The sequence below is a fragment of the Psammomys obesus genome, unplaced genomic scaffold (assembly GCF_907164565.1).
Source record: "Psammomys obesus unplaced genomic scaffold, mPsaObe1.curated_primary_1811, whole genome shotgun sequence".
NCBI classification, from domain to species: domain Eukaryota; kingdom Metazoa; phylum Chordata; class Mammalia; order Rodentia; family Muridae; genus Psammomys; species Psammomys obesus.
Genome location: NW_026596046.1, coordinates 25538737 through 25562782, shown reverse-complemented (window position 1 = coordinate 25562782; position 24046 = coordinate 25538737). Strand labels below are relative to the sequence as shown.

Genomic DNA, 24046 nt, shown 5'->3' with positions numbered 1-24046 from the left:
GTTCTTCCTAAAAATTTTAAAAACAAACTCTTAACAAGCCATTTTTAAATTTCAAGTTAAAGAACATCTAACAGGTTTTCACTATAACCCTTATGTACTCTGGTTGGGTGAGAAACAATCACATGGAAAAAAGGGTAGTTCCAGAGGCTACAAGGTAATATTTCACATAGAACAAAACAAGAAAAAATAAGTAAGAATACATGATAAGACTATGTACCAGAACAGACCAAATGCAAAACTAAAGTTACCCAAATATTACTAGAGTGAGAAACTGTATAAGCTCTGCTGTGTGTATTTCCCCATAGTTCCTTAATTCAGCTAGTCACTTTGTTCATATAGGTAATTTTTCCTCTGTATGAAATTTCTACCATAATATCAACTTAAAATGCTTCCAATTCTGAAAGGGAAGTACTTTTTCCAATTGTGATTAATCAAAAAACAAACTTCCAAATAAATTCATTTATGAGAATTTCAATGACTATTGCTTGCCCCACTTTAAATCCAAGATATTGTATATGTGTTTGTGTTTGTGTGTGCGTGTGTGTATGTGTGTGTCCCTGGCTGGCCTGGAACTTACTATGTAAATCAAGCTAACCTCCAACTCCCAAGTACTGAACTTAAAGGCATTTATCAACCAATCCCAGCCCAAGAAAATATCTCTTAAAGGTAAAAACTCTATAACAAAGTTGACACACATAACACTGAAGTCCTTCGTCGGCATTTCATTAACAATTCCCAAACCCTACACTCAAAAACTACAGACAAGACATAGTTTAATGTCATGAAGAAAACAGTGAGTACCACTTTTCTGACAGAAAGTTGGTAGAATCAGTTACCAAATATTAATACATTCCCTCAATAACTATTTAACTATAATTGGCATCTGAGAAACCAGATGTTAGTTCTATTAATATAGGCAATGCTTTCTGAAAGGTAAGGAGGTCACAGGAACTCACTACTATGTGACAGATTTATGTCTAGAACTAAAGGACAAGGACATTTAAAAATCCATAGAAAGTATGTCCAGGTACTCTGTATGTATGTATGTAGACCAGGTGAACCTTAAACTCATGATCCTGTCTCAGCACCCTAAGCACTGGGCACTGATTACACCCTAAGCTCTGATTACAGGTGTGTATTACCATACTCAGAAGCAACAACTGAATTTAAATCAAGTTCTAAATTGTAAATACTTAAAAAGAATAAGAAAAATAGTATGAACACAACAGCACAACAGTCTGTTTCAGAGAAAAAAATTTTTTAGAACATACAAAAAAAAAAAAAAAAAAAAGGTTACCAAATGGTTTAATTTAGCTTATAATCAAATTCCTAGTCCAGGCCACCAGCCTACGTAGACCATCTTACACCAACTTCAACAACCTCAGAAACTTAAGCAAAGACATTCAGTATTCAAGTCTACAGTAAAGCAGCTAAGTAATGCCAGTCAGTGGCATTCAAAACTAAAATGCAAAGGTCAAGTTCCCATGTAAAAATAGCCACTCAGTGGACAGTATTAAAACAACTCTGATAAACAAGTAAGATTTTTCTAACATATGTGAGCTTGGCTAAGAATATGCCATGCTTTTTAAGAGTGGTATGGAATAGTCACTGTCATTAGGCAAATGTTACTATCTCTTTGAGCTCTTTGTTGCTTCAGGATTTTGTTTGTTGCTAGAAGGAAAATTAAATGAACAATTAAATACCACTTCATGTCCCAAATATTTGGAACTTTTTACGGATAGGAGTACAAATAAAAAGAACAATGCTCACCAAGAATAGTAACTTGAGGATAAGGAAACAGCTTCTGGGATTCTGACACAAAAGTAGCAGAACATTTTATCATATAGCAAAAATGTAGATCTAGTTAGTAAATATGGAAGTCACAATTAGACTTAAACCAAAGATAATTATAAATGCCAAGGGACATCTATCCTAGTCTTAAGTGTCAAATGCCTGAAAATGTCCTAATAGCACTATTTCTTACTCTAACTCTTATGTAAGGGATCATAAAGTATGAAACTGCTAAAACATGTTTAAAGTTTGGAATTCCATATAAAAACAAGGTGCTGTATTTTCATAAAACTTCCCTTAAAATTCAAATAGATACTTGCTAAGCCTGGGAGGAAGGTATACACCTATAATCCAATTTCTCAGGTAACCGGAACAAAAGGCTTAAGAGTTGAGGCTAGCCTGAGCTACACAGAAAGATCAAAAAAGAGAGCCCTGACTACATGTGAGAATATGTCTCAGAAGCAAAAACATTATTATGTAGGCAGATTTGTACCTTAGGAAACCAATCTAACAATCTACCAAACAGACTTCAGGGTAGTAACAGGGTAACTGCTTTTAAAAAGATAAAATATGCAATGCCAAGTACAGGGTAGACACTGAGCTAACTTGAAATGAAAAGGGGAGATTCAGGGAATTAAAAAGACAAAATAACCAGATGACTCAGATAAAAAATACTAGGAAACAAAGAACCCTAATTCACACTGTAAATGAATATGCCTAACCCTGCAGAATTAGTTAACTGAATGGTAATATAGTCTTACAAAAAGGAAATATTAAAAGCATGACAAACAAAAAAGCTGTCTGGGGAAAAACACTCTACCTATTATTAAGCAAACGCCACAAAGAAGAAACAGACTCATATGGAATGCGAGTCAATACTTTAGTTGTATATTTGCTCATATCCACTGTATCTGTCCAAATATAGAGACACTGACCTTCTACAGTGTTGACACAAGGAGTCAAGGATAAAGCTATGGCAGTACCTGTATGATTCTGGGACCACAGCAAGCACTCCTCATGTCACTCCTAAGTAAAATGCCAAACTACTCATTCAAGATCCCTTGCAATTTATGTCCAATGGCTGAAAGGACAGGCTTGACAGAAAACAGCACATGAGGCAAAGGTAGGAAAAACATTGTTTAAGAGCTCAGAATTTAGTCTAGTATAGTGGTGAAAGCCTTTAATCCTGGCAGACAGGAGGAAAAGGCAAAGGCAGGTGTTACCTCTGAGGTCAGTCTAGTATATGGCAAGTTACAGGACAGCCAGAGCTGCATAAATCTAGTCACAAATAAACAGCACAGAATATGAAGTACACTATTCAATGATTAGGTCAGCATTTTGAACTCAATTCAAATTTCTCAATGGCAGCCCTAAGGTCTAGACCTCACAGTTAAACTAAAGTAGTTCTAACTTAGATAGAAAACCAAATCCTACTTGTAGACAAGAGTCTGTTGGCATAAAGTTGGTATGTGATTTCTGTCACTGTGTTCTCAAATTGAACAGGATTAAAAAAAAAAAAAAAAGCTAGCCACAATAGCTCATGCCTGTAATTCCAGCACTAAAGGAGGCAGAGACAGGCATAAATCTGAGTTTGAGGCCAGCCTGATCTACAAAGCAAGCCCAGGACAGCCCAGGCTACACAGTGAAGCCCTGTCTCAGGAAAAAAAAAAAAAAAAAAAAAAAAAAAAAGAAAATTTACAATTAAGAAAAAAAAAAAAAAAAAAAAAAAAAAAAAAAAAAGGTAATTCTACAATTAGGTAACAAGACATTATATTTATACTGCTAATTATAAAGAACTTTAATGGAAAAACTCTTGTGAAATCTCTGCAAATTCTTTTATCTGTTTTCTCTTTGTTATTTTAAACAAAGTTCATTTTTTAAAAAAATGCATTAGCTAGAAAAATTGCCACCAATTCAAGTTTCAGCTTTAAAATATAATAAAGGCAAATTAAAAAAATGTATTTTAGGGGCTGGAGAGATGTCTCGGATTAGGAGCACTGACTACTCTTCTAGATGTCCTGAGTTCAATTCCCACCAATTCTATGGTGTCTCACAACCATTTACAATGGAATCTGGTGTCCTCTTTTGGCATGCAGGTGTACATGCAGACAGAACATTGTATACATAATAAATAAATCTTTATAAAATTATTTTAGAAAAATAATTTTGAAAACTAAACACAGGAACATTAAATTTTTCTTGAAATATACTGTACAACCACAAGTAATAAGGACAATTTAAAAAATTAGTTACCTTGAAGAGATTGAGGCCATACATGAGGATCAAAGGGAAAAAAAAAAAACCCTCAATGTTAGAAGAATGGACAGTTTGTGCCCCAGGAATCAATTACATTTATCTTATGTGTGTGTGTGCATTTGAAACACTTATTAATGGCAAGTAACTATACAAATTCAAAAACATATAATTGCTCTCTAAAATGAGGTTTTGGAGGGTAAAGATAGTCTTGAACTGTGGCTATTGTCATCTATATGTATAAGACTCAGACAGAAGGCAGGAGCTGGAGATTATGGAGAGTGAGGACAAGTTTTCCCTGACTCTATGAATGTATCACAATTATAACACTTACTACCTTTCATTAATGAGTATGTGTGAGTTTCTCTCTTCTAAAACTGAGCTTACCAAAAGCAGCACCATGTCGTCCTCATTGTGTTGGCAGAACCAAGCACAGTATGCCTAAGGAAAATTAATATAGAGGGCTGTGGTGTGGTTCAATGAGAGTGGTTGTCTGCCTCTTGCATACGAGGTCCAGGATTCAATAAGTGAAGTGCAACATAGAAGATGTGTGCAGAAAGTAGCAATATTCTAAGTAGTCTAAGGTCTGGTGCAGTGATAGTTTGAAATAACTATGTCAGCAACTCAGCAATCATTCTGTCTTGTTTGCAGTATTCCACATTCTTACCCTGTCCTACAGTGACACAGTAGAGAATACCTTAATAGGAAACCTTTATTTCAACACTAGGACACAAGTACTTCCAAAAAAGGTGTGTATCTGAGAAAAAAAAAAAAAAAAAACTGATCTCCCCTTCATCTAGACCAGAGAAAAGCAGAACTCAAACAGAAATACTTAAAAACATGTTTAGATGAAGACGGGTACACAAAGCCACCCTGAGATATTACACACTAAGAGCTGGACAATGACACCTAGGTATAAGTCAAATTTGCAGAACTGTATATACTTAAAAGTGCAAAAGAAATTATTTTAATTAGTAGAGTTATTCTGTAATTGCCTTAAATTTTAAAATATAAACAAAAACACTTTCTTCAAATCAGCTTAATTTACTGCCTATTAAAATTATCTACCATTAGCTGGGCTCAGTGGTGCAGGCCTGCGATCCCAGCACCCAGGAAGGCAGAGGCAGGCGGATCACCATGAGTTTGAGGCCAGCCTGGTCTACAAAGGGAACCTGGGACAGCCAGGGCTACACATAAACTTGTCTCAGAAAACAAGCAAACAAAACAAAACAAAACAATCTGCCATTATTTCATTGGTCTTTTCATCTAAATATAAAGAAAAAATCTTAACAAAAAACATAAAACGTTATGAAGACACTTTATAGAAAAAATATACACTTTCAAAATATAAAGTATCTAATGATTATATACTCAAATCAGAGTCCCAGTTCTCACATTATCAAAATGTCTCTTTCTGATTACTGTGCGAGCTCTCTAATAATACAGCATCCTGAGCTTCTTCCGCATGTTCTGATGAGTCTGCATTCCTACCACTGGGTGGCAGGTTGACCAGAGAAACAGCAGATACTGGCAAGAAGAGTTCAGGCTCATGGATAAGTTTCCTTAACTTTGGAGTTAGGGCTCTATTTTATATGTAATTTGGAGCAATGATTTCCAAACCTACATACCCCTGCCACAAATTACAAATAAAAAATATACAGAAACCCTATTTTTGTCAAGTACTGCCTCAAAAGTCTTCTACAACGATTTTCAATGTATCAGAAAATGCAAGATCAAAATGGTAATAGAATAAAAACCCATCACCTAAAGTAAGAATTTTAAAATATTTATTTAAACAGGAAACCAAAATGAAAGTATTAAAATGATATAAGATCAAATAGTAACAGTAAATCCATGGTAAAGCAAAAGGTGTTTTCCTCTCTTCTTTGGAGATTTGAAGTTTCAGAATTACAATCTCTCCTACAGGAAAGAAAACATTTTAAGTATTAAACAGTATAAAATTCAAATTTTATATGCCAAATCACAAAGTCTATTGTATTCTTAAAATCTCACTAATTACTCTGCCTGATGACAGAGATACTAATTCTCAAAAGCAGTCCCCATAAGGAAACAGGAACTTAGAAACTTTCCTAGGCAAACTGAAATCTCCTAGCAATGATACATTATTGACCCCTGGTAGGCTGGCTGAGCAGTCTGCAGATGCCCACACCCAGTAATGTAAGGGCAGCACAAACTGGACTCGACTGCGTATTTGAAAGAAAAAAGAGGACATGAAGTTGGGAGTGGGCAGACAGGTAGGGGTGAATCTGGGAGAAAATGAAGTGGGGAGAAAATTAGCGGAGAAGGGCAAATACGATCCAAATACAGTGTGTAAAATTCTTAATTAATAAAATATCCCATTAAAAATACATTATGAGTACTAAACTTACCTCCACTAACGCTCTAAACTGGAATAGTCCAGGGGGTGGCATATAGAAAAAACAAATTGAAAGTAGTCTCCCAAATCCCACCCAAGACCAATAAAAGGGAAGCAAAGTTTGAGACTATCTGCAAACCCAGATCAGAGTACTGTAAAAATTTAAACACCTGAAGATGTTCTTTGGAATTGGGTCAATTTAGAGAAAACCATGTTCTAAACTGTGAATAACCAAGTGTCCTGGTTTTCACCTGTCCCCATGCTACATTCTCCCTTAAAAGTGAACCAATTTGAAGAAAAAATAATGTCACCCTATTATTTAACCTAGTGAAAGTTCACACGTAAGCAGGGTGCGTTGGGCACGCTTATAATCCCAGCACTCTGGAAGGCAGAGGCAGGTGGAGGGCACTGAGTTCGAGGATGGCCTGATCTACAAAAAAAGACAGCCAAAGCTATACAGAAAAACCCTGCCTTGAAAAAAAAGAAAGAAAGAAAATTTGACAAGTAGCTAAGGAGGGCTATCCCACCAAAGAGTGCTGTGTTTTGGGTTTTCCCTAGCCTCCCTAAAACTTTGTCCTCCTTCTCCCTATCCATTAGCATATTTCCCCTTCTGTGTCAGGCTGCCCCCCACCCTCCCACTCCTGGAAAACCATCTTATCTCCTAATTTCAACAAAGTCCTGGGCAAAAGATACAATATTTCTTCTCAGGAAAAAAAAAAAAAATCAATGTATGGTCTTCTGGGAGCTAGAAATAATAGAATGTTTTACACTCATGTCCAAAAATATTTTAGACCTTAAAAAACAGAACATAAACTAAACCTGCTACAGGCTTGTACTACAAGCACTTGGTAGGACGAGGTGGGATTATTCCAGCTTCCAAGCCAGCCTGAGCTATACGACAAACCACAAGGAACTATAGGTAAACTGTTTTGCATTAGTAAGTCAGAGCTATTCTTTTCTCTGTTAAATATGTCTCAGGAACCCAAGAGACTTCAACCCAAACCTGTGCAATCAATTAGATATTTAAAATATAGCCTTCTGATATTAATAAGAAAATATATGCAATTTCTTATGCAACACACACACACAGAGAGAGAGAGAGAGAAGCAGCAGTCTTCCCAACAAGCAAACTAGAGATTCTCAATAATAACAAATCTTATATTCACATAGTGATATTAAATAAAGCATAAAAATAAGGCTTATGGCAACAATCTGTAATTCATCATTTAACTAATTCTAAGATGTTACTTGTTGAGAGACAGTAAAGGGTGGTGGGTTAAGATTTTCCTAATATACTTTCAAATTTTCTATTATAATAAAGCCAAAACTTACAAGAAAATAATCGTAAATCATTTAGTCTATGAAAATAGTTGCAAGCATTGCTACTATCACCCTTTCCTAATACCAAAAACATAATTGTGGTATGAAGTCTGTGAACTAATAAGTAAGTCAACTTACGATCAGTATCACACTTGAATGTTTTCAACACTAACTGAAACATTAATTCTATTCAATTAAGTTGACACACTTAAAAATTGCTCACTGAATGGTTCACTAGCCCTGTACCTAAGTCCATTATCATCATCAAAGGCATATTTAAAGCAATTGCAGTGGGAGCACTCCTGTAATCCCAGCACTCAAGAGGCTGAAGCAGGAAGATCAGGACTTCATTGTTAGCCTCATGTGATGGCCTCTCTCAAAAACAAAACACAAGCATAAAAGATATTAAATACTTATTAAAGACTTTTATGCAACAAGCATTAATATTCTGAATTCAAGAGATACAGACATAAATAGAACAGTCTCTATTTTCAGGAATAGGTGCTGTGAGTAAAAATAAATAAATAAATGAAAATGAAATAACCCAGCAGAGGTATGGAGAGAAATCCTATTGCAACAGCTACCCATGGCAGGGCAAGTGGGATTGGGAAACCTTGTCCTTCACTGAACAAAGGCTTCCAACCTAATGCATGAATAAAGAAATCCTTTGACAAGCCAGGTGACTGAAGTAAGAACTTAAAAAGCAAACATGACATGTGTTTGAAGAGGCTGATAGGAAGGCTCTTATCATCAAGTAGTTTCATGTTATTTAAATATTTTCAATAAAGGTACAAGAAATTTCACATTTTGTTAGCCATTTATTTTCTAAAACAAAATCACATAAAAGAATGCTTCCTCTCTCTTCCAATAGTTGCAAGGAATACAAAGCCCTAACTGCTTTTTTGTTGTAGTTGTTTGGTTTTTTGGGACAGTGTTTCTCTGTGTAGCCTTGGCTATCCTGAACTGAGGATGTAGACCAGGCTGGCCTTGAACTTAGAGATCTATCTGCCTGTGCCTCCCTGAGTGCTAGGATTACAGGAGTGTGCCACCATTCCCGGCTTGTGATAATTGTTCTTTAATAATGTATTAGTAGATGGGACTGAATACTGATGGAAAACAAACCAAGAGCTAGTAGACAAACTGTCTGTGACTATAGTTTCCAAAGGTTACGATGATAGTTTCCAAAGCGAAGGAAAAAAAAATCTAAAAAGGCAGAAATATAGCATCACATCATAGCAGAGGAAGAAAACAATTTAGAAAATAAGAAAGCTGAGTAATGGATTTCCTAAGGTCATACAGAGAAGGCTAGTACCTAAATACTCCACAGGGGGAGGTCCCTCTTAAAGTAATTTCCAAATAGGACCTTACATATTTACAGAAATTATATTTCTCAAAGAAGTTTCCTATTTCCCAGTCTTTAAAAGTTTTCTGTGTGCTAAAGAGCTTCTCCAAACTTCCAGTTAAGGTTCTTTTTATCATCTGAAAGTTAAATGTATTCTGACCAAAAAGAAAACAGGTAAGACTAGGGTCATATCATGGTAGTAGGAATGCTTGCCTAGGATGCACTGAGGTTCTGGGTTCAATCCCCAGCACTGCAAGATGAATAAATTAAATGGATAAATGTCAATGTATTCTTTATTTTTTAAGGGTAAGGAACTAACACAGTTTCACTATATAGCCCTAACTGTCCTGAAACTCTAGAGGCTGGCCTTGAACCCCTAGAAATCGCCTGCCTCTATCTCTAACTCCTGGGTGATGGGATTAGAGGTGTGCAACACCATCCAAGCAAGGTGGTGCATTCCTGTGGTCCCAGCACTCAGGGAGGCAGAGGCAGGCAGATCAATGTGAGTTCGAAGCCCGCTTGATGTGCAAAGTGAGCCCAGGACAACCAAGGCTACGATCTTGAAAAAACAAAAAAAGTGTGCATCATCTTTATAAACTAGAACAGGACTACTAAAAAGATTTTATAGGTTTTATAAGGATGTTAACACATGTCAATGCTAAAGATATAGAGAAAAACCCCAAATCTTAGCAGTCCTACTGTGTATTCACTGTATCCTAATTTTATCCAGCTCTGTAATACTGAGGTTTCCTCAACTTTTACCTCGCCAAGCATAGTGGTACATGCTTTCAACCCAGCAATCAGGAAACAGAGGCATCTGGCTACATATTGAGATCTGGTCATATGGAAGGAAGCAAGAGAGGGAGGGAAGGAAAGGAAATCTTTGCATTTAGGTCAAAACTAGGTATATAGCCTTTTGTTGTTCTTCAATGATCTCATTCACCTGGAAGACAGAAATCCACCCCTAAATAATGCAGTATTTGTCAGTGCACTATTAATAATAATCTATAATAATATCAAAAAGTGAAACAAGCAACAGTATACAGTACAAGAATACAATAAAATAATACTAAGTACATACAGATATTAGAATTAGTCAAAATTTCAAGTCTGGCCCAGAACTATGTTATCTGTTATCCTGGGAAGGCTGAGGAAGGAGAAATCCCAAATTTGAGACCAGCTTGGGCAATTACTGAAAACTTGTCTCAAAACAAAATAGCCTAGCTTAGTAGGGTCACCTATAATGCCAATATTCAGGAGGCTGAGACAGATGGATTGAGTTTGAGAACAACCTGAGCTAAATATAAAAATTAGCAGGTCAACTAGAGCTATATATCACTGTCTCAAAGAAACACAAAACAAAGAAGAAGAGGGAGATAATAAGACCTGGAGAGGACAGGAGCTCCACAAGGAGAACAACAGAACCAAAATATCTGGGCACAGGGGTCTTTTCTGAGACTGATACTCCAACCAAAGACCATACATGGATATAATCTAGAACTTCTGCACAGATGTTGTCCATGGCAGCTCAGTCTCCAAGTGGGTGCCCTAGTAAGGGGAACAAGGACTGTCTCTGACATGAACTCAGTGCCTGGCCCTTTGATAACCTCCCCCTGAGGGAGAAGCAGCCTTGCCAGGGCACAGGGGAGGGCAATGCAGCCAGTCCTGATGAGACCTGATAAGCTAGGGTCAGAGGAAAGGGGAGGAGGACCTCTCCTATCCGTGGACTTGGAGAGGGGCATAGGAGGACATGAGAGAGGGAGGGGAGGAAGGGTAGGATTGGGAGGGAATGAGAGAGGTGACTACAACTGGGATACAAACTAAATAAACTGTAATATAAAAAATAAAATTTTAATTAAAAAAACAAAGGCTTGAGACCATAATCTAGTACAAGCTTCTAGTATACAAAAGAGAGAGAGATTAAATTTAGCTTCAGAGTAAGCAAAGCTTTCTTTTCCCATTTTCAGGCTGACAAAAAAGAATACACAGTGGCTCTAACAGTGGTACAATTTGACCAAAGCTACCAAGCAACAACCTCTAACTAAAGGTGTGTGGTTAAAATTCAACTCCTTCTACAATCTGGCCTTAAGTCAATTACTTCAGACCCTTACAGGCCCAAAGAACACCACTTCGAAATAAAGCACTTGTTTAACATTCAAATACTGTTGCAGTCTTCCTACCTTCATTTCTATTTATACTTTAAGTATTTTGCCAATACTCTGTATCACAGCACACAAATATTAAGATCTTATATTCTACCACAAGATACAAACTATTGGAACTAACCAAAGGACTACCTAGAATTCACTTTCAACGACTAATAAGCCCATTATCCTGGAAAGCAGAAAGGTCGAAACACTTTACTAACAAAACTGTTTTAAAAAATATATATATCAACAACAGGTAGGCCCTGGCACATTTATTTTCACACTTTTGTGTCAAACTGCCCTAGTTTTACATGAACTAAATCCAAATGTACATTTCCCAATTTCCGCCATTCCTTTACTCTCAGAGCAGAATAAAAATTTACTTGAGTCTGAAAAGAAAAATGTTTAAACAAATCATTGACACAGCAAACACTATTGTTCTTCTGGCAATCTTTCCCTTCCTTTCGTAAGATCACTACTCAATACTAGTTCGTGGAACTTCTCAACTCTACTTGACCCAGCTGGCATACTTGTCCCATGCTGCATTTGGCATGGGAAAAACAAAAAGCAACAAACAAACAAACAAAACATGGGGATCCTTTCCATAATTATAATTACAAGAGCTACCGAAAAAAACCCCAAAACTTTGAGATATGAAAAGTATCATTACAGGGAAACATAAGACATTTCTGATGAACAAAAACAACTATTTATTGATGCTACATAGATAACTCAGAACCTGAAAACATACCGATCAAGTGGTCCATCCAACTGAGAATGTTTGAGCCAAATAATTCCATTCATTCATCAAGAAACTATGGCCAGTACTATAGATTAACATGAAAAAAACTTTCTATTTCCCCGTTACATGGAGGTTGTAAAACTGGATTTCATGTTGACTGCAAAATAAGGGTAGTTTTAAAAAGCAAACAAAAAAACCAAGACAACTTTCAACTATCTTTAGATCCTCTTAACCTTGCCTCCTACTTTGATCTCCATTCTCCCTCAGAAACTCAAACTGAAACTTACCTGCCACTCTATACACAGCTCTAAGAAGTATGCTTTTAAGATGGGATCACGCCATGAGGACCTCACCTTCATGAACAGGTTCACGTCACTAGTGAGAGTAAGTCAGCTATCAAAGCAAAAGCTTTCATATGCTCTTACCATGTAATACCCCCTCCACCATTTTAAGACCTACCAAGAAGGTCCTCACCAGACGCTGGAACACTAATACTGATCTTCCCAGCCTCCAGAACCATAAGAAATAAATTTATTTCTTTTATAAATTATTCAATGTTCTTTTAAAGTAGCAAAAAGCTAGATTAAGACACATCTTCATACCATATATAAAAATCAGTTCAAAAGTGATCAATCCTAAACGTAAAAATGAAAACTGCTAGAAGACGAGCGTAAATTCTCATGACTTTGAATTAGCCAACGGTTTCTTGAGCTATGATAGCACTAACAACCAGAAGAAATAGATGTTTACCAAAATTAAATACTTCTGTCTATCAAAGAGCACTATCAAAAAGTAGAAAGACAGAGGGAGAGGTGGCTCAGTGGGTAAAACTGATTGCCATAAAAACCTGAGAACCTGAGCTCAATCTCCAAAACCCCCAGAGTGGCATCTGTTGTCCCAACACTCCTATGACAAGATGCTGTCAAAAAGCTAATTGTCAAAAAGCTCCCAGGCCAGTTCACCTGAAGTGTGCAGAGGAGAGCAAAAGAAACAAAAGAGGAACTGGCGTTGGTAGCACAAACCTTTAATCCCACAACCCTGGAGACAGAGGCAGGTGGATCTCTGTGAGTTCAAGGTTCAAGGCCAGCCTGATCCAGAGTTCAGTGATAGCTACAGCTGCACAAAGAAACCCTTTCTTGGAAAAAAAAAAAAAAAAATGACAGACAAGAGGGAGAGAAGCAACTCCTGAAAGCTATCCTCTCACCTCCACATAGGCAGTATGATAGGTGTGGCAGCAAGCATTCCTCAGAGACACACTAAAAAATTTTTTAAATGGAAAAGCATATGCCACAGAAAATAAAAAAATTTAAAACCCCACACTATCCAAACTGTAAAAAGCACAGTACTCTTCTATATAAGGAACCATGTTCAAAGCATTGTTTATAAATATACATTTTTCCAAAGATATACCAACACTCAATAAACAAGAGATGTTAAAGGATGTCAAGTGAGAGATACCAGAAATAAAGGGCCACGTGGTGACTTTGCTAGTAGGAGTGGTGGTGCGTACCTGTAATGCCAACACTAGGAAGGCTAACACAATGAGTTTGAGGCTAACTGGGGCTACACAGTGGGACCTTGTCTCAAAACAAACAAGAAGAGATGGCAACTAATCCATCTCTAGGGAACTATAGACCAAGATCACGATGAAATATACTTCACGTATGTATCTATACTATGACAACTACATTAAAAGCAGCAAACAAAACCCACAAATAAGTGTTAGTAAGAACACGGAGAAAATGAAACTTCCATACATTGCCAACAGTACTATAAAGCAGAACAGATGTCATGGAAAACTTTAGAATTTAATCCTCAAAAAGTTTACGAAATTGCCGTAAAACCTAGCAATGTTACTGCCAGATACATACTCAAGAGAATTTAACACAATCACACAAATGTTCACAGCACTGTTTGCAACCAAAGAGTAGCCAAATTGTCCAATGATGAATGAACAGCCAAACAAAATGCAACATGTCTATACAAGGGAAAAATGACTCCTTTCTAAGAAGGAGATATTGTCATTACTACAGCACGAATGAACCAGCAAAGCCTTATACTAAGTGACAGATACTGAAGCAAAGATCATATGCTATGCTTTACTGACATGAAATGCTTAGAACAGACACAACAGATTTTGAGTTATGATAGGGGTGAAGAGACTGGCAATGACTATTATTTCTTTGTAGGAGATAAAAAATGTTCTAGAGCTAGAAAATAGTGATAGGTACATAAATGTCATGAATTCACACCACTGAACACTTTGAAACAGTAAGCTGTAGGAAAATGTGAACTACGTCTCAATTTAACAACTATAAAATTCTCTCTCAACTAAAAATTGTAAAGACAACATTTGAGACATACATATACACTGCCTCACAATCCCCTTCATGCCACTTTAGGATTAGTTAAATGTAATACTTTAAACTACTTAATACAATAAACAAATGAAATTTCTGTAAACAAGTACTTGGAAGTGTGTCAAAAATTATTAATTCTGTCTATAAGCACCCCCTATTATTTGTTGGTGTGTAGTTAAAGTACACAGATATTTTTACATATTAGATGTTTAAAATATAGTATTTTTTTTAAGCACTCACAAGATAGCTAATTTTATTACCAGCAAGTTCTCCCCCCCCCCCCGCCCCCAGGTCTCTTTCTTGTTCTCAGAAGTTACAGCCACGTAATACCCAAAATCAATACAAATATACACATTAAAATACAGCCTGGCATGGTGATACAGGTCTGTAATCCCAGCACCCAGGGAGGCAGAGACAGGAGGATAGCTTTGAGTTTGAGGCCAGCCTGGTCTACAATGTGAGTTCAGGATAGCCAAGGCTACACAGAGAAACCCTGTCTTGAAAAACCTGCAATCTGGAGTAAGGAAAGTTGTTTGAAAAATGCCCAACTTTCTTACCCATTACTTGGAAGAACTATTCTTGAAGAATTTCCGGCCCCTACGACTCTTTCAAGTAATAAGTTGCTGCTACAGATTCTAGCACATTTCTAAGATTAGAATTTCCAGGTTTCAGAGAAAACTTTCCATCAATCCCTGGCAAAAACTGAAGGTTCCAGATTTAGTAATATTTTCACTAACAGCACTAGCTCTCCTAATCTTTATCTCAGATTCCTTCAAAAAACAATTATTCCATTTTTGCAAGTATTTCTCCTTTGTTAGATAGATATCCTATCACACAGTTATTCCCTTAGAGGCCAATATGATTAGCACTTCCTTGGAGTAGTGCTAAGAAGGGACTTAAACATTTCAGATCTAGTTTTGGATCCCTACTTCATACTTAAAACTGTACTTCTACTTTCAAGAACAACCTTCAAGATGTGCATTTTAATACCTCCTTCCAACTGAGCAGCCATAACCGAGAGTTTTACTCGTTAAAATGTCTCTAACTCATCACCAACCAACAACTAAACTAATACAAAGCCCCAAAGGGCTTTTGAGAACTAAGAAACCCACAGCAATATGTTACATGTCTTAATGATGTTATCACCAGATAACTATGATTTACTACAAGTAAGTGGTCATAAGGAAAATATTCTTAGACCAGTATAACAGATCTCTATGCTGTTTCCACAAACTTTTCATGGAACTACAAAGGCGTATGTTCACTCACTATTTACTGAACACTCAAAGGGCTGCTAAGTTTGGTACCATGAAGAGATAGAACAGCCAGGAAAACAAAAACAAAACGGACATTCCTGTTCTATACAAAAAACTTTTCACATAAACCCCAACAGTATGTCCGTTCTGACAACATAAACTTGGTGGTAAATGTACTGGAGAGATGGCCCAATGATTAAGAGTGTGTATTCAGTGAAACATTTACAAGGCATTCAGAGCTTAGACTCCACAAGAAACATATGCGGTGAAATGTTTTATTTAAAGTGCTTACTGTTCTTTCAGAGGACCTGAATTCAGTCCTCAGCACCCATGTCAGACCTCTCACGATAGCCTAGGACTGCTGCTTCAAGGGACTCCAAGGCTTCTGGCCTCTGTGGGAATACTTACTTGTGTTTAGACTCAGACAGGCATAACTAAAAATAACAAATCTCTTTTAAAACTCTTTTGTACATCAAATTTCTCCAGGAGTAACATTTACTTCCTCCCTAATATCCTTCCCCAAAGTGTGGATTTTAGTTTTGATACCTTTATATGTATAAAAACTGAGGACCCTAAAGAGCCTTTTTGTGAGTTTTCTCTATAAGTACTTATTGTCAGAAATTAAAACTGAGCCATTTTAAATTTATTCATTTAGAAACAACAAAATCTATTCATTGTATTAACAGGTTTTATGAAACATTTATAATTTAAAAGAGTAGCATTAGAAGGGAACACTTTTTGTAAAAGTCTTTACCAGATGGCTTGACAAAAGAGTCACACTCTTATGGTTTGCTAATACATTCAACCAGTTGCAATAACCACACAGCACAAGCCTCTGGAAAACTCTACTGAACAAAAATAGAGAAGAGAAGTTATATCTTAGGATATGAATACTGAGTTTTGACCCCACAAACTTGCTGAAGGTTGTAAGAGATTCCCAGGATTCCTATCAGACTCCTTGGTTCATACCTGAAGAATCACTGCCAACAAAGAAGCAAAAACCAGGTCTGTGGTATGAGAACAAATGAGCACATCCATATATAAGAAATCATGAATGACCCAGACCATACACTTGTTACAAAAACCAGCTTACATTGATGAAAGAACCAAATGAAAAATACAAAACAAAGTTTCTGCAAGACAATATGGGGAGTAATCTAATTGACTTTGCATTTGGTGATTACTTTTTAGAAACAACTTGAAGGAATAATCCAAGAGGAAGTGATGGTCTAGACCAATGGTTCTCAACATTCCTAACGCTACAACCCGTTAATATAGTCCCTCATGTTGTGGTAATTCTCAACCATAAATTATTTCATTGTTACTTCATAACTATAATTGTGCTATTATGAATTGCAATGTAAATATCTGATATGGAGGTATCTAATATGCAACCACTGTGAAAGTCATTCGAATCCTCTAGACTAGATACTGAAACTAAAATTTTCTGCTTTCTGCAAGAAACTATCAAAAGAAAAAAACCAAAACAAAACAAAAAGACTAGCCACAGCATATTTGCAAAATATTTGAGAAAAGTCAATTATCCAAACATAAAAAACAAAAGCCATCTATAAAAATGCAGTAAGAAACAACAACAAAAAAAAATGTGACATTTAAGAAGGGTCAAAGACTTTAACAGCAGAAACCTCAAAGATCTACTAACATCCTGTAAGGGAACCGTATGGACACTACCACTCACCTACAAGAGTGGTCCAATGCACAATGAAATGAAAACATCAAATGCATGACAGGATGTGAATAGTTCTCATCCATTACTGGTAGGAATAAAAAGTGGTAAGGTGACTTTGGGAAATGGGTTAGCAGTTTCTCACAAAACAAAACATACTGCAACACATATGCTAGAAAGAGGTTAAATCATAATTGGTGAAACTTGGACAGAACCAGTAAGAGAATAAAGAAATAATCCATGGTACAACAAAATATTATTCAGTATTTAAAGGAAACGAGCTGTGATCGGCCATGTAAAGGCAGGATCATCTAAAGTGTACCGGGTGAAAAATCCCAATGTGAAAGGGCAACATCCCAATCAAATGGCTTTCTAAAACAAGTAAAGCTAACATGACAGTGAAAGATCAAGGGCTCAAGGGGTTTTGGAAAACCACAAAGCATTTCAGCACAGTCAAACTAATTCTATATACAATGTAATATATAGTGGATATATGCGTATATTTGCCCAAGCCTATAGAATGGGCAAGAGCAAGAATGAATTCTAATCTGAACTGTTTCCTTTGGGGGGTGGTGATGTATTAAAATAAGTTACCAATTATACAAATGTACCATTTTAATCAGGGTTTTTGACAGTAAAAGACATGTGGGAACGTGCCTATAAGATTTAACCCTTCCTATGAACTGAATGAACAGTGCTCAAATACTCATTTTTCTGGGATAGATAATTACATAGAAATCACTGAAACCTTGACATATTCCAATGCTAGACTTGAGGTCAACACCCACCCACATCTTCCTGGATGTGACCTTACAGAGAAACAAAGCCTCCCATATGAAGTTACTGAAAAGAGAACTACTTAATAAACGTAAGGTGCCCATAATACAATAAACACAATAATAAAAATTAAAAAAAAAAACACATACAATAAAAATATTCATCAGTTAAAGGTATGGTGGCACATGCCCACAGTCCTAGCACTTGGGAAATTTTAAGGTTATCACCAGCTTACACAGTGAGTTTGAGGTTAGCCTGGTCTACATGGGACCCTGTTTCAAAAAATAAGAATAGACAAAACTAGCATAAGCACAAATGCTATACACCAACTACCTACAAATACATAAAAAATCCTTAGTATTAAAACAAAATCCAGCAAATCAAAACTCTGAATATAATTTTAATGCAAAAGTTTAGGTTCATCAATATAACTTTTTAAATGACTTCATAAATCAAATCTAACAGAACAATTCCTCATGAAAAGAACAATGAACACAGAAAATTCTAAAAGGTCATACTCAAAATTGCAATTCTCTAGAGAAATACATAAAGCACTTCAGCTAGGAACACAATGAGACAGAACACAAAGTAACGGAAATGCCACTTTAGCCACCAAAAGAACAGGAAGAGCAAATACAGAAACTTTACTTTCAAAGTCTAAGGCCACCTTTTCAGGGTAGGACTACAACCACTTTCCAAGAAACCTTTATACTCTGTTTGTTACTTATTTGAGTCTTAAAAAACAATAAAATTAAACACTTTGAAACTAAAGGAAATAAATGTGTGGAACTTTCTATGAATTATTGTAAACTTTTATTTAAATATTCTAAATAATGGTCAAGGTCCAAGTAAATACTTTTAAACTAGAGCAAAACTTTGGGCCTGTTGGCACAGGCCTATAATCACAACACCCAGAAAGCTGAGGAAGGAGGGTCACAAGTTCAAGGTCTACCTGGGCTAAAAAAAAAAAATCAATGCCACCCTGTCTCAAGAACAAAAAGTAAGAAGAGGCCTGAGTATATAGCTCAGTGGTAGAGCCCTAGATTCAAACCCTATTATAAATTAAATCAATTTTGACAACTAGAATTTTTAAGCAATATTGTAAGACATCAATGTATCTCATTAAAATGCTTTGCAGGCAATCATGGAGGTGCACGATTGTTACCAAGCCCATTTCTCAGGGGGCAGAGGCAAGATTGTGGGTTCAAGACCAACCTGGGTTACAAAGATTTCCATGCCAATCTAAACGTGAAAAATACAAGAAAGTAGTCAAATCACTATGAAGTGTTTCATTTCTCAATTGCACCTCTAAACTAAAACATGCTTTAACTTTTTCCACATAAGATACATATGATATACCTAAGAAACATGATTCTAATTCACCATTTATATTATTAAGCATTCCTTAAATATAATCACTTTTTAAAAATGTTTTAGAATTTATTTGGTAATGATTACAAATAGAACAGCTAAAAAGAATGAATGTCAGTGCTCTTAAGAGCTTCTCTAAGGACGATTGCCTGCATTGGCAATCCTGGTGAGACCTGATAGGCTAGGGTCAGATCGAAGGGGAGGGGGACCTCCCCTATCAGTGGACTGGGGGAGGAGCATGGGAGAAGAGGGAGGGAGGGAGGGAGGGATTGGGAGGGGGCTACAGCTGGGATACAAAGTGAGTAAATTATAATAAATTAAAATTTCTTTTTAAAAAATTTCTCCAGCTGGGAGCAGTGGCACACACCTGTAATCTCAGCACTCAGGGAGGCAGAGGCAGGTGGATCTCTTCTTAGAGGCCTGCCTGGTCTACAAAGTGAGTCCTGGACAGCCAAGGCTACTCAGAGAAACCCTGTCTCAAAAAACCAAACCACACACACACACACACACACACAAAAAAAAAATATTCTCCTTTATGACATGTATTACAGTTGGAGTTGGCCCTGTGTTTACATGGGTTCCACAATAGATACAAAAAAATTTGGTAAAAAACTTGCATCTGATAGCTGAGCATGATGGCACAAGCCTGTAATCCCAGCACTTTCGGAGGTAGAGGCAGGCAGAGGTCAGCCTCATGTACAAAGCCAGTCCAGGACATCCGAGGCTACAGAGAAATACCCTGTCTTGAAAGACAAAACAAAACAACTTCCATCTGAACTACACACACTTATTTTTATATTTATTTATTTTTATATTTATTATTCCCTAGTCAATACACAATTGTTTACATAGCATTTATATCATAGCAGATATAAAGTAATGGAAATGCTTTAAAATATACAGGAGGATGTGTAGGTTGCACGCAAACACTATACACTTTATACAAAGGACTTGAACAGCTGTGGATTTGGGGGAGGAGATAGCTGTGCCTGAAAATTTAAGGGTTATGCTCGTCTATCTTGATTATAAATGACCATTAGAAGCCTGAAATTAAGTGGAAATCATGTTTATTTCTCAAGTTTAAATACTTCACAGTAAGAACATTAGTAAATGTTTTTATGTACTAATACACCTACAAGCCAAAAATATCTTTAAAAAGCATAACATATAGTATGAATTGACTCCTAATGTATGGACAATAATCACCTCCTAATATGGAAAGATCTTGCAAAGGGAAGTATACAAAAGCCACTTCTTCATGCTAAAGGATTTGTAGGAAAGGCAAACAGGCAAATTACTAGGCATATTTCTGTTAAATGCTACCAGTTAGAAGGTTTTAGTTTGGTTTGGTTTTTCCAAGATAGGGTTTCTCTGTGGAGCTTTTGCTGTCCTGGACTTGCTTTGTAGAGCAAGCTGGCCTACAGAAATCCAACTGCCTCTGCCTCCCGCCTGGCTTAAATGCTACCATTTTAAAATGAAAATGTTTCTAATAAGTTCAAAGAAGCAGACCTTAGTAGCCGAAGACATTACAAGGCATAAGAGCACTAAGCTTTAAAAATTAAAAAAAAAAAAATAATAATTTTTTTTTCTTTGGTTTTTCAAGACCAGGTTTCTCTTGTGTAGTCATGGCTATCCTGAAACTCGCTCTATAGAATACCAGGCTGGCCTCAAGTTCACAGAGATCCAGAGAAAAATTCTTAAGGGGGAAAAATTACTTAAACAAAAATTACTTGAAATGATGCATTTCTCTATTATACATTATATACCCTGAAGTTCATGGCATTGACATCAAAAATTTCCTGTGAATCACTTTCCAAAGCATGTTAAAATGTGAAAGGAGAGTTGTAACCCAATCATTAGTGAGATTTTACTAAAATATTACTGAGAAACAGTTTTATACTAAAGGGAAAAGTGTCACTGTTTTAAAAGCTCATTAAGAAGAAACAGAGACATCTTATTTTTAATACACTAGTATTAAAAAACATTACCAAGTACATTTAAGCTCTAAAAGTATGGAAGTTTGTAAACACAGCTGTAGTAGAGGAAAATATAGATATTAGATTATCCTTAAAGACCAACTAGTTTGAATCTATAGTAGTCACTAATTTGATAAAACCACAACCTTTGCTTCTAACCTAAAAAAAACAAAAAAGGCCTATCTTCTACCCATTATAGCAACTTTATTCAATAATCATTGCTGCAATTGAAGAGGAAAACTTTATAAAGGTTTCAATGCTGTAGCTGTTGTTATAATTTATCATTTTGAGTTAAAGAAAACCACTTCATATATTCCCAAGTATCGTCTGCCCCTCCACAACACAACAAAAAACAAATGAAAAACTACAAACACAGCACTGAAACAAATAGTGGTATTGTATACCACTGAACCATTGTAGCATTTGACAGGAGTCCTGAGGCAGAAGGATGGTCTCAAGTTCAAAGCCAGGCAAATTTGAGACAAGCTTGGAAGGGGAAGGGGAAAAAGATCCCGTGGGTAGTCTTTGAAAAGGATGTAAACAGAAATGTCAACTCCAAATATTATATACTTTCAAAACCCATTTGCAATTCAGTCACACTATCCCAAACAATGTTTATAGGCCATTTAAATATATCTTCCACTTTCTAAACAGGGAAAGGCAGTTAAAAAGCAGCCTGAGTACCTCGGCCAGCAAAGATGATGACTTTTTATAAAACTTTTCCACAGCTAGGGAACAAATCACAATGAATAATGGGTTTGTCTGTGGCAATAACTTGTTCTAACAGCACTTCGTGAGCAATGTATCTTAGAAGAATTCACACACTGTATTTTTTTTAAGTGCAAACCTCACAGCCAAAGTCCAAATGAGAAACAAGATTCCTTACAGCGAATTCCCGTTCAGGACAAGCTCACTCTTGCTTCACAGGGCAAAGAAACTTTCATGTATGATGAAAGTCAGTTCAGCTAATGTGTCCGGGAGTCATTTAAAAAGAGAATTTACTATCGGTGACTATATCCCTATTTTTTTCCTGAAACGTTCCACTGACTCAAGAACTGAAGGATCCACTGAGCTTTGTACCCTGGGGCAAAGGAGCAACAAGAAAAAGGAGGTGCTTTTACAGGTGGCTCCCAGGTTAGAAAACAATTGGGAGGCGTTTGCTCTATTTAACTATTCCTAAATTAGTGCTCCTAAGCGTAGTAATCCAAAAATACAACCAGTATAAACTAAAACGTTTCCAAACCCGATTATTTGTACTTAAATTTATCAGTCTATTTCAAATCCCAACACTTCACACTCAAGCTTCTAATTCTAAATTCAAACCGCCACTGTTAACAGTTCCAGGAACCGATACCAAAACCAGCAAAGCCCTTTTCCATATCCCAGTTTGAATTAAAAAAGGGAAAGTCGGACATGCACAACTCACGCAACTTAAAAACTCAGACAATATAATGATGACAAATAAAAATAGTAACTTCCCACAAAGCTTTCCTCGGAACACCACACCGAATCCCTTTGTTTCTACTCTCCACAAACGTAAATGGAATAAAAGCCGAGTAACCGGGTATAGTACTGAAGGAAGAAGGTGACAGAAAGTCAAAGGGACTTAACGGGTGCTACAGAGGTAAAGATAACCCAAAAGGTAGACAGTAAGGTAGGAAAGGAATGGGGAGAAAATCTAGGAAAGTAGGGACCACTTCAAGGGCTGCGAAATGACAGAAATCTGGGCCCACCAAGCCGTTAGTAGGGAACCCGAAAAAGAGCTAACGGGGGAACAATGGGGCGGTGAGTCCCAGAGCTAGCGGGAGACACTGAGCCGAGGGCGGCGAGGAGGCACGGGACGGGTGGGATGGAAGGGCAAAAGGCTGCAGTGGCTGGGAGAGGAGTTTGGGTGAGGAGCTGGGTGGAGCGCCAGGGGGGACTGGTGCTGCCAGGGGCCAGGGGGCAAGGGTCTCGGCGGATCTGCGGAGGGCAGGGCTTGTCTCGTTTCCCTATGGAGAGGAGAGGCCGTTGGAGGCAGGTGTGATGGAAGCAGAAAAGAACACACGGCTCGACTAGGCAGAGGGGCCGCCGTGCAGACAAGACGCAGGGAGGGAAGAGGCAGCCCGAGAGGGAGAGGAGAGGGATGGAGAGGAGGCGGGAGGGGGTGCGGCGGGGGCTCCACTCACAGTCCAGGTGCTTCTTCTTGGGGCCCATGATCTCGTGGGTCGTGGCCTTGCATACCGTCTTGGATACCGCGGAGCCAGTGACACTGTGCTGGGCCGCGGTGATTCGGTCCGTCAGGCTCTGGCCGGACATGTCTGCGGCTCGTCCGCCACCCCTTCCGCTCGGCAGCCGCCGGGGCCTGGGACCCCCCAAGCGTCCGAGGGTCCCCACCCCCCACCGGACCCCCTACCCCCACCGGCTCCCGGCCCGCCTGCCGGCCTGGGGCGGGGCTCAGGGCCGCGCGCCGCCACCCGCCCGGAGAGCCCCGGCTCGCGTGTCCCCCGGGGGCTCCCACACCAAGTCGGGGCGCTCCGGGGACCCCGCGCCTCAGCCTCGGCCCACCCCTTCCCTGGTCAGCTGGAGCCGGGCCGGGCAAGAAGGACAGGCGGCTGCAGGAAAATGGCGGCGCCAGGCTCCTCCTCGGAGCTTTCCGGGCTGGCCC

General features: G+C 37.8%; 1 protein-coding gene across 12 annotated transcripts in view; it reads right to left on the bottom strand.

The window, feature by feature from the left end:
- Picalm (phosphatidylinositol binding clathrin assembly protein) overlaps positions 1–23791 on the bottom strand; it is an 82379-nt gene extending 58588 nt beyond the window's left edge. For all 12 annotated transcript variants that reach the window (XM_055623103.1, XM_055623111.1, XM_055623106.1 and 9 more), the window contains exon 1: positions 23568–23791. In XM_055623103.1, the coding sequence (XP_055479078.1) occupies positions 23568–23697 (130 nt within the window). In that variant the 5' untranslated portion in view covers positions 23698–23791. The remainder of the gene's footprint in view (positions 1–23567) is intronic.
- Between the last annotated feature and the right edge of the window lie 255 nt (positions 23792–24046).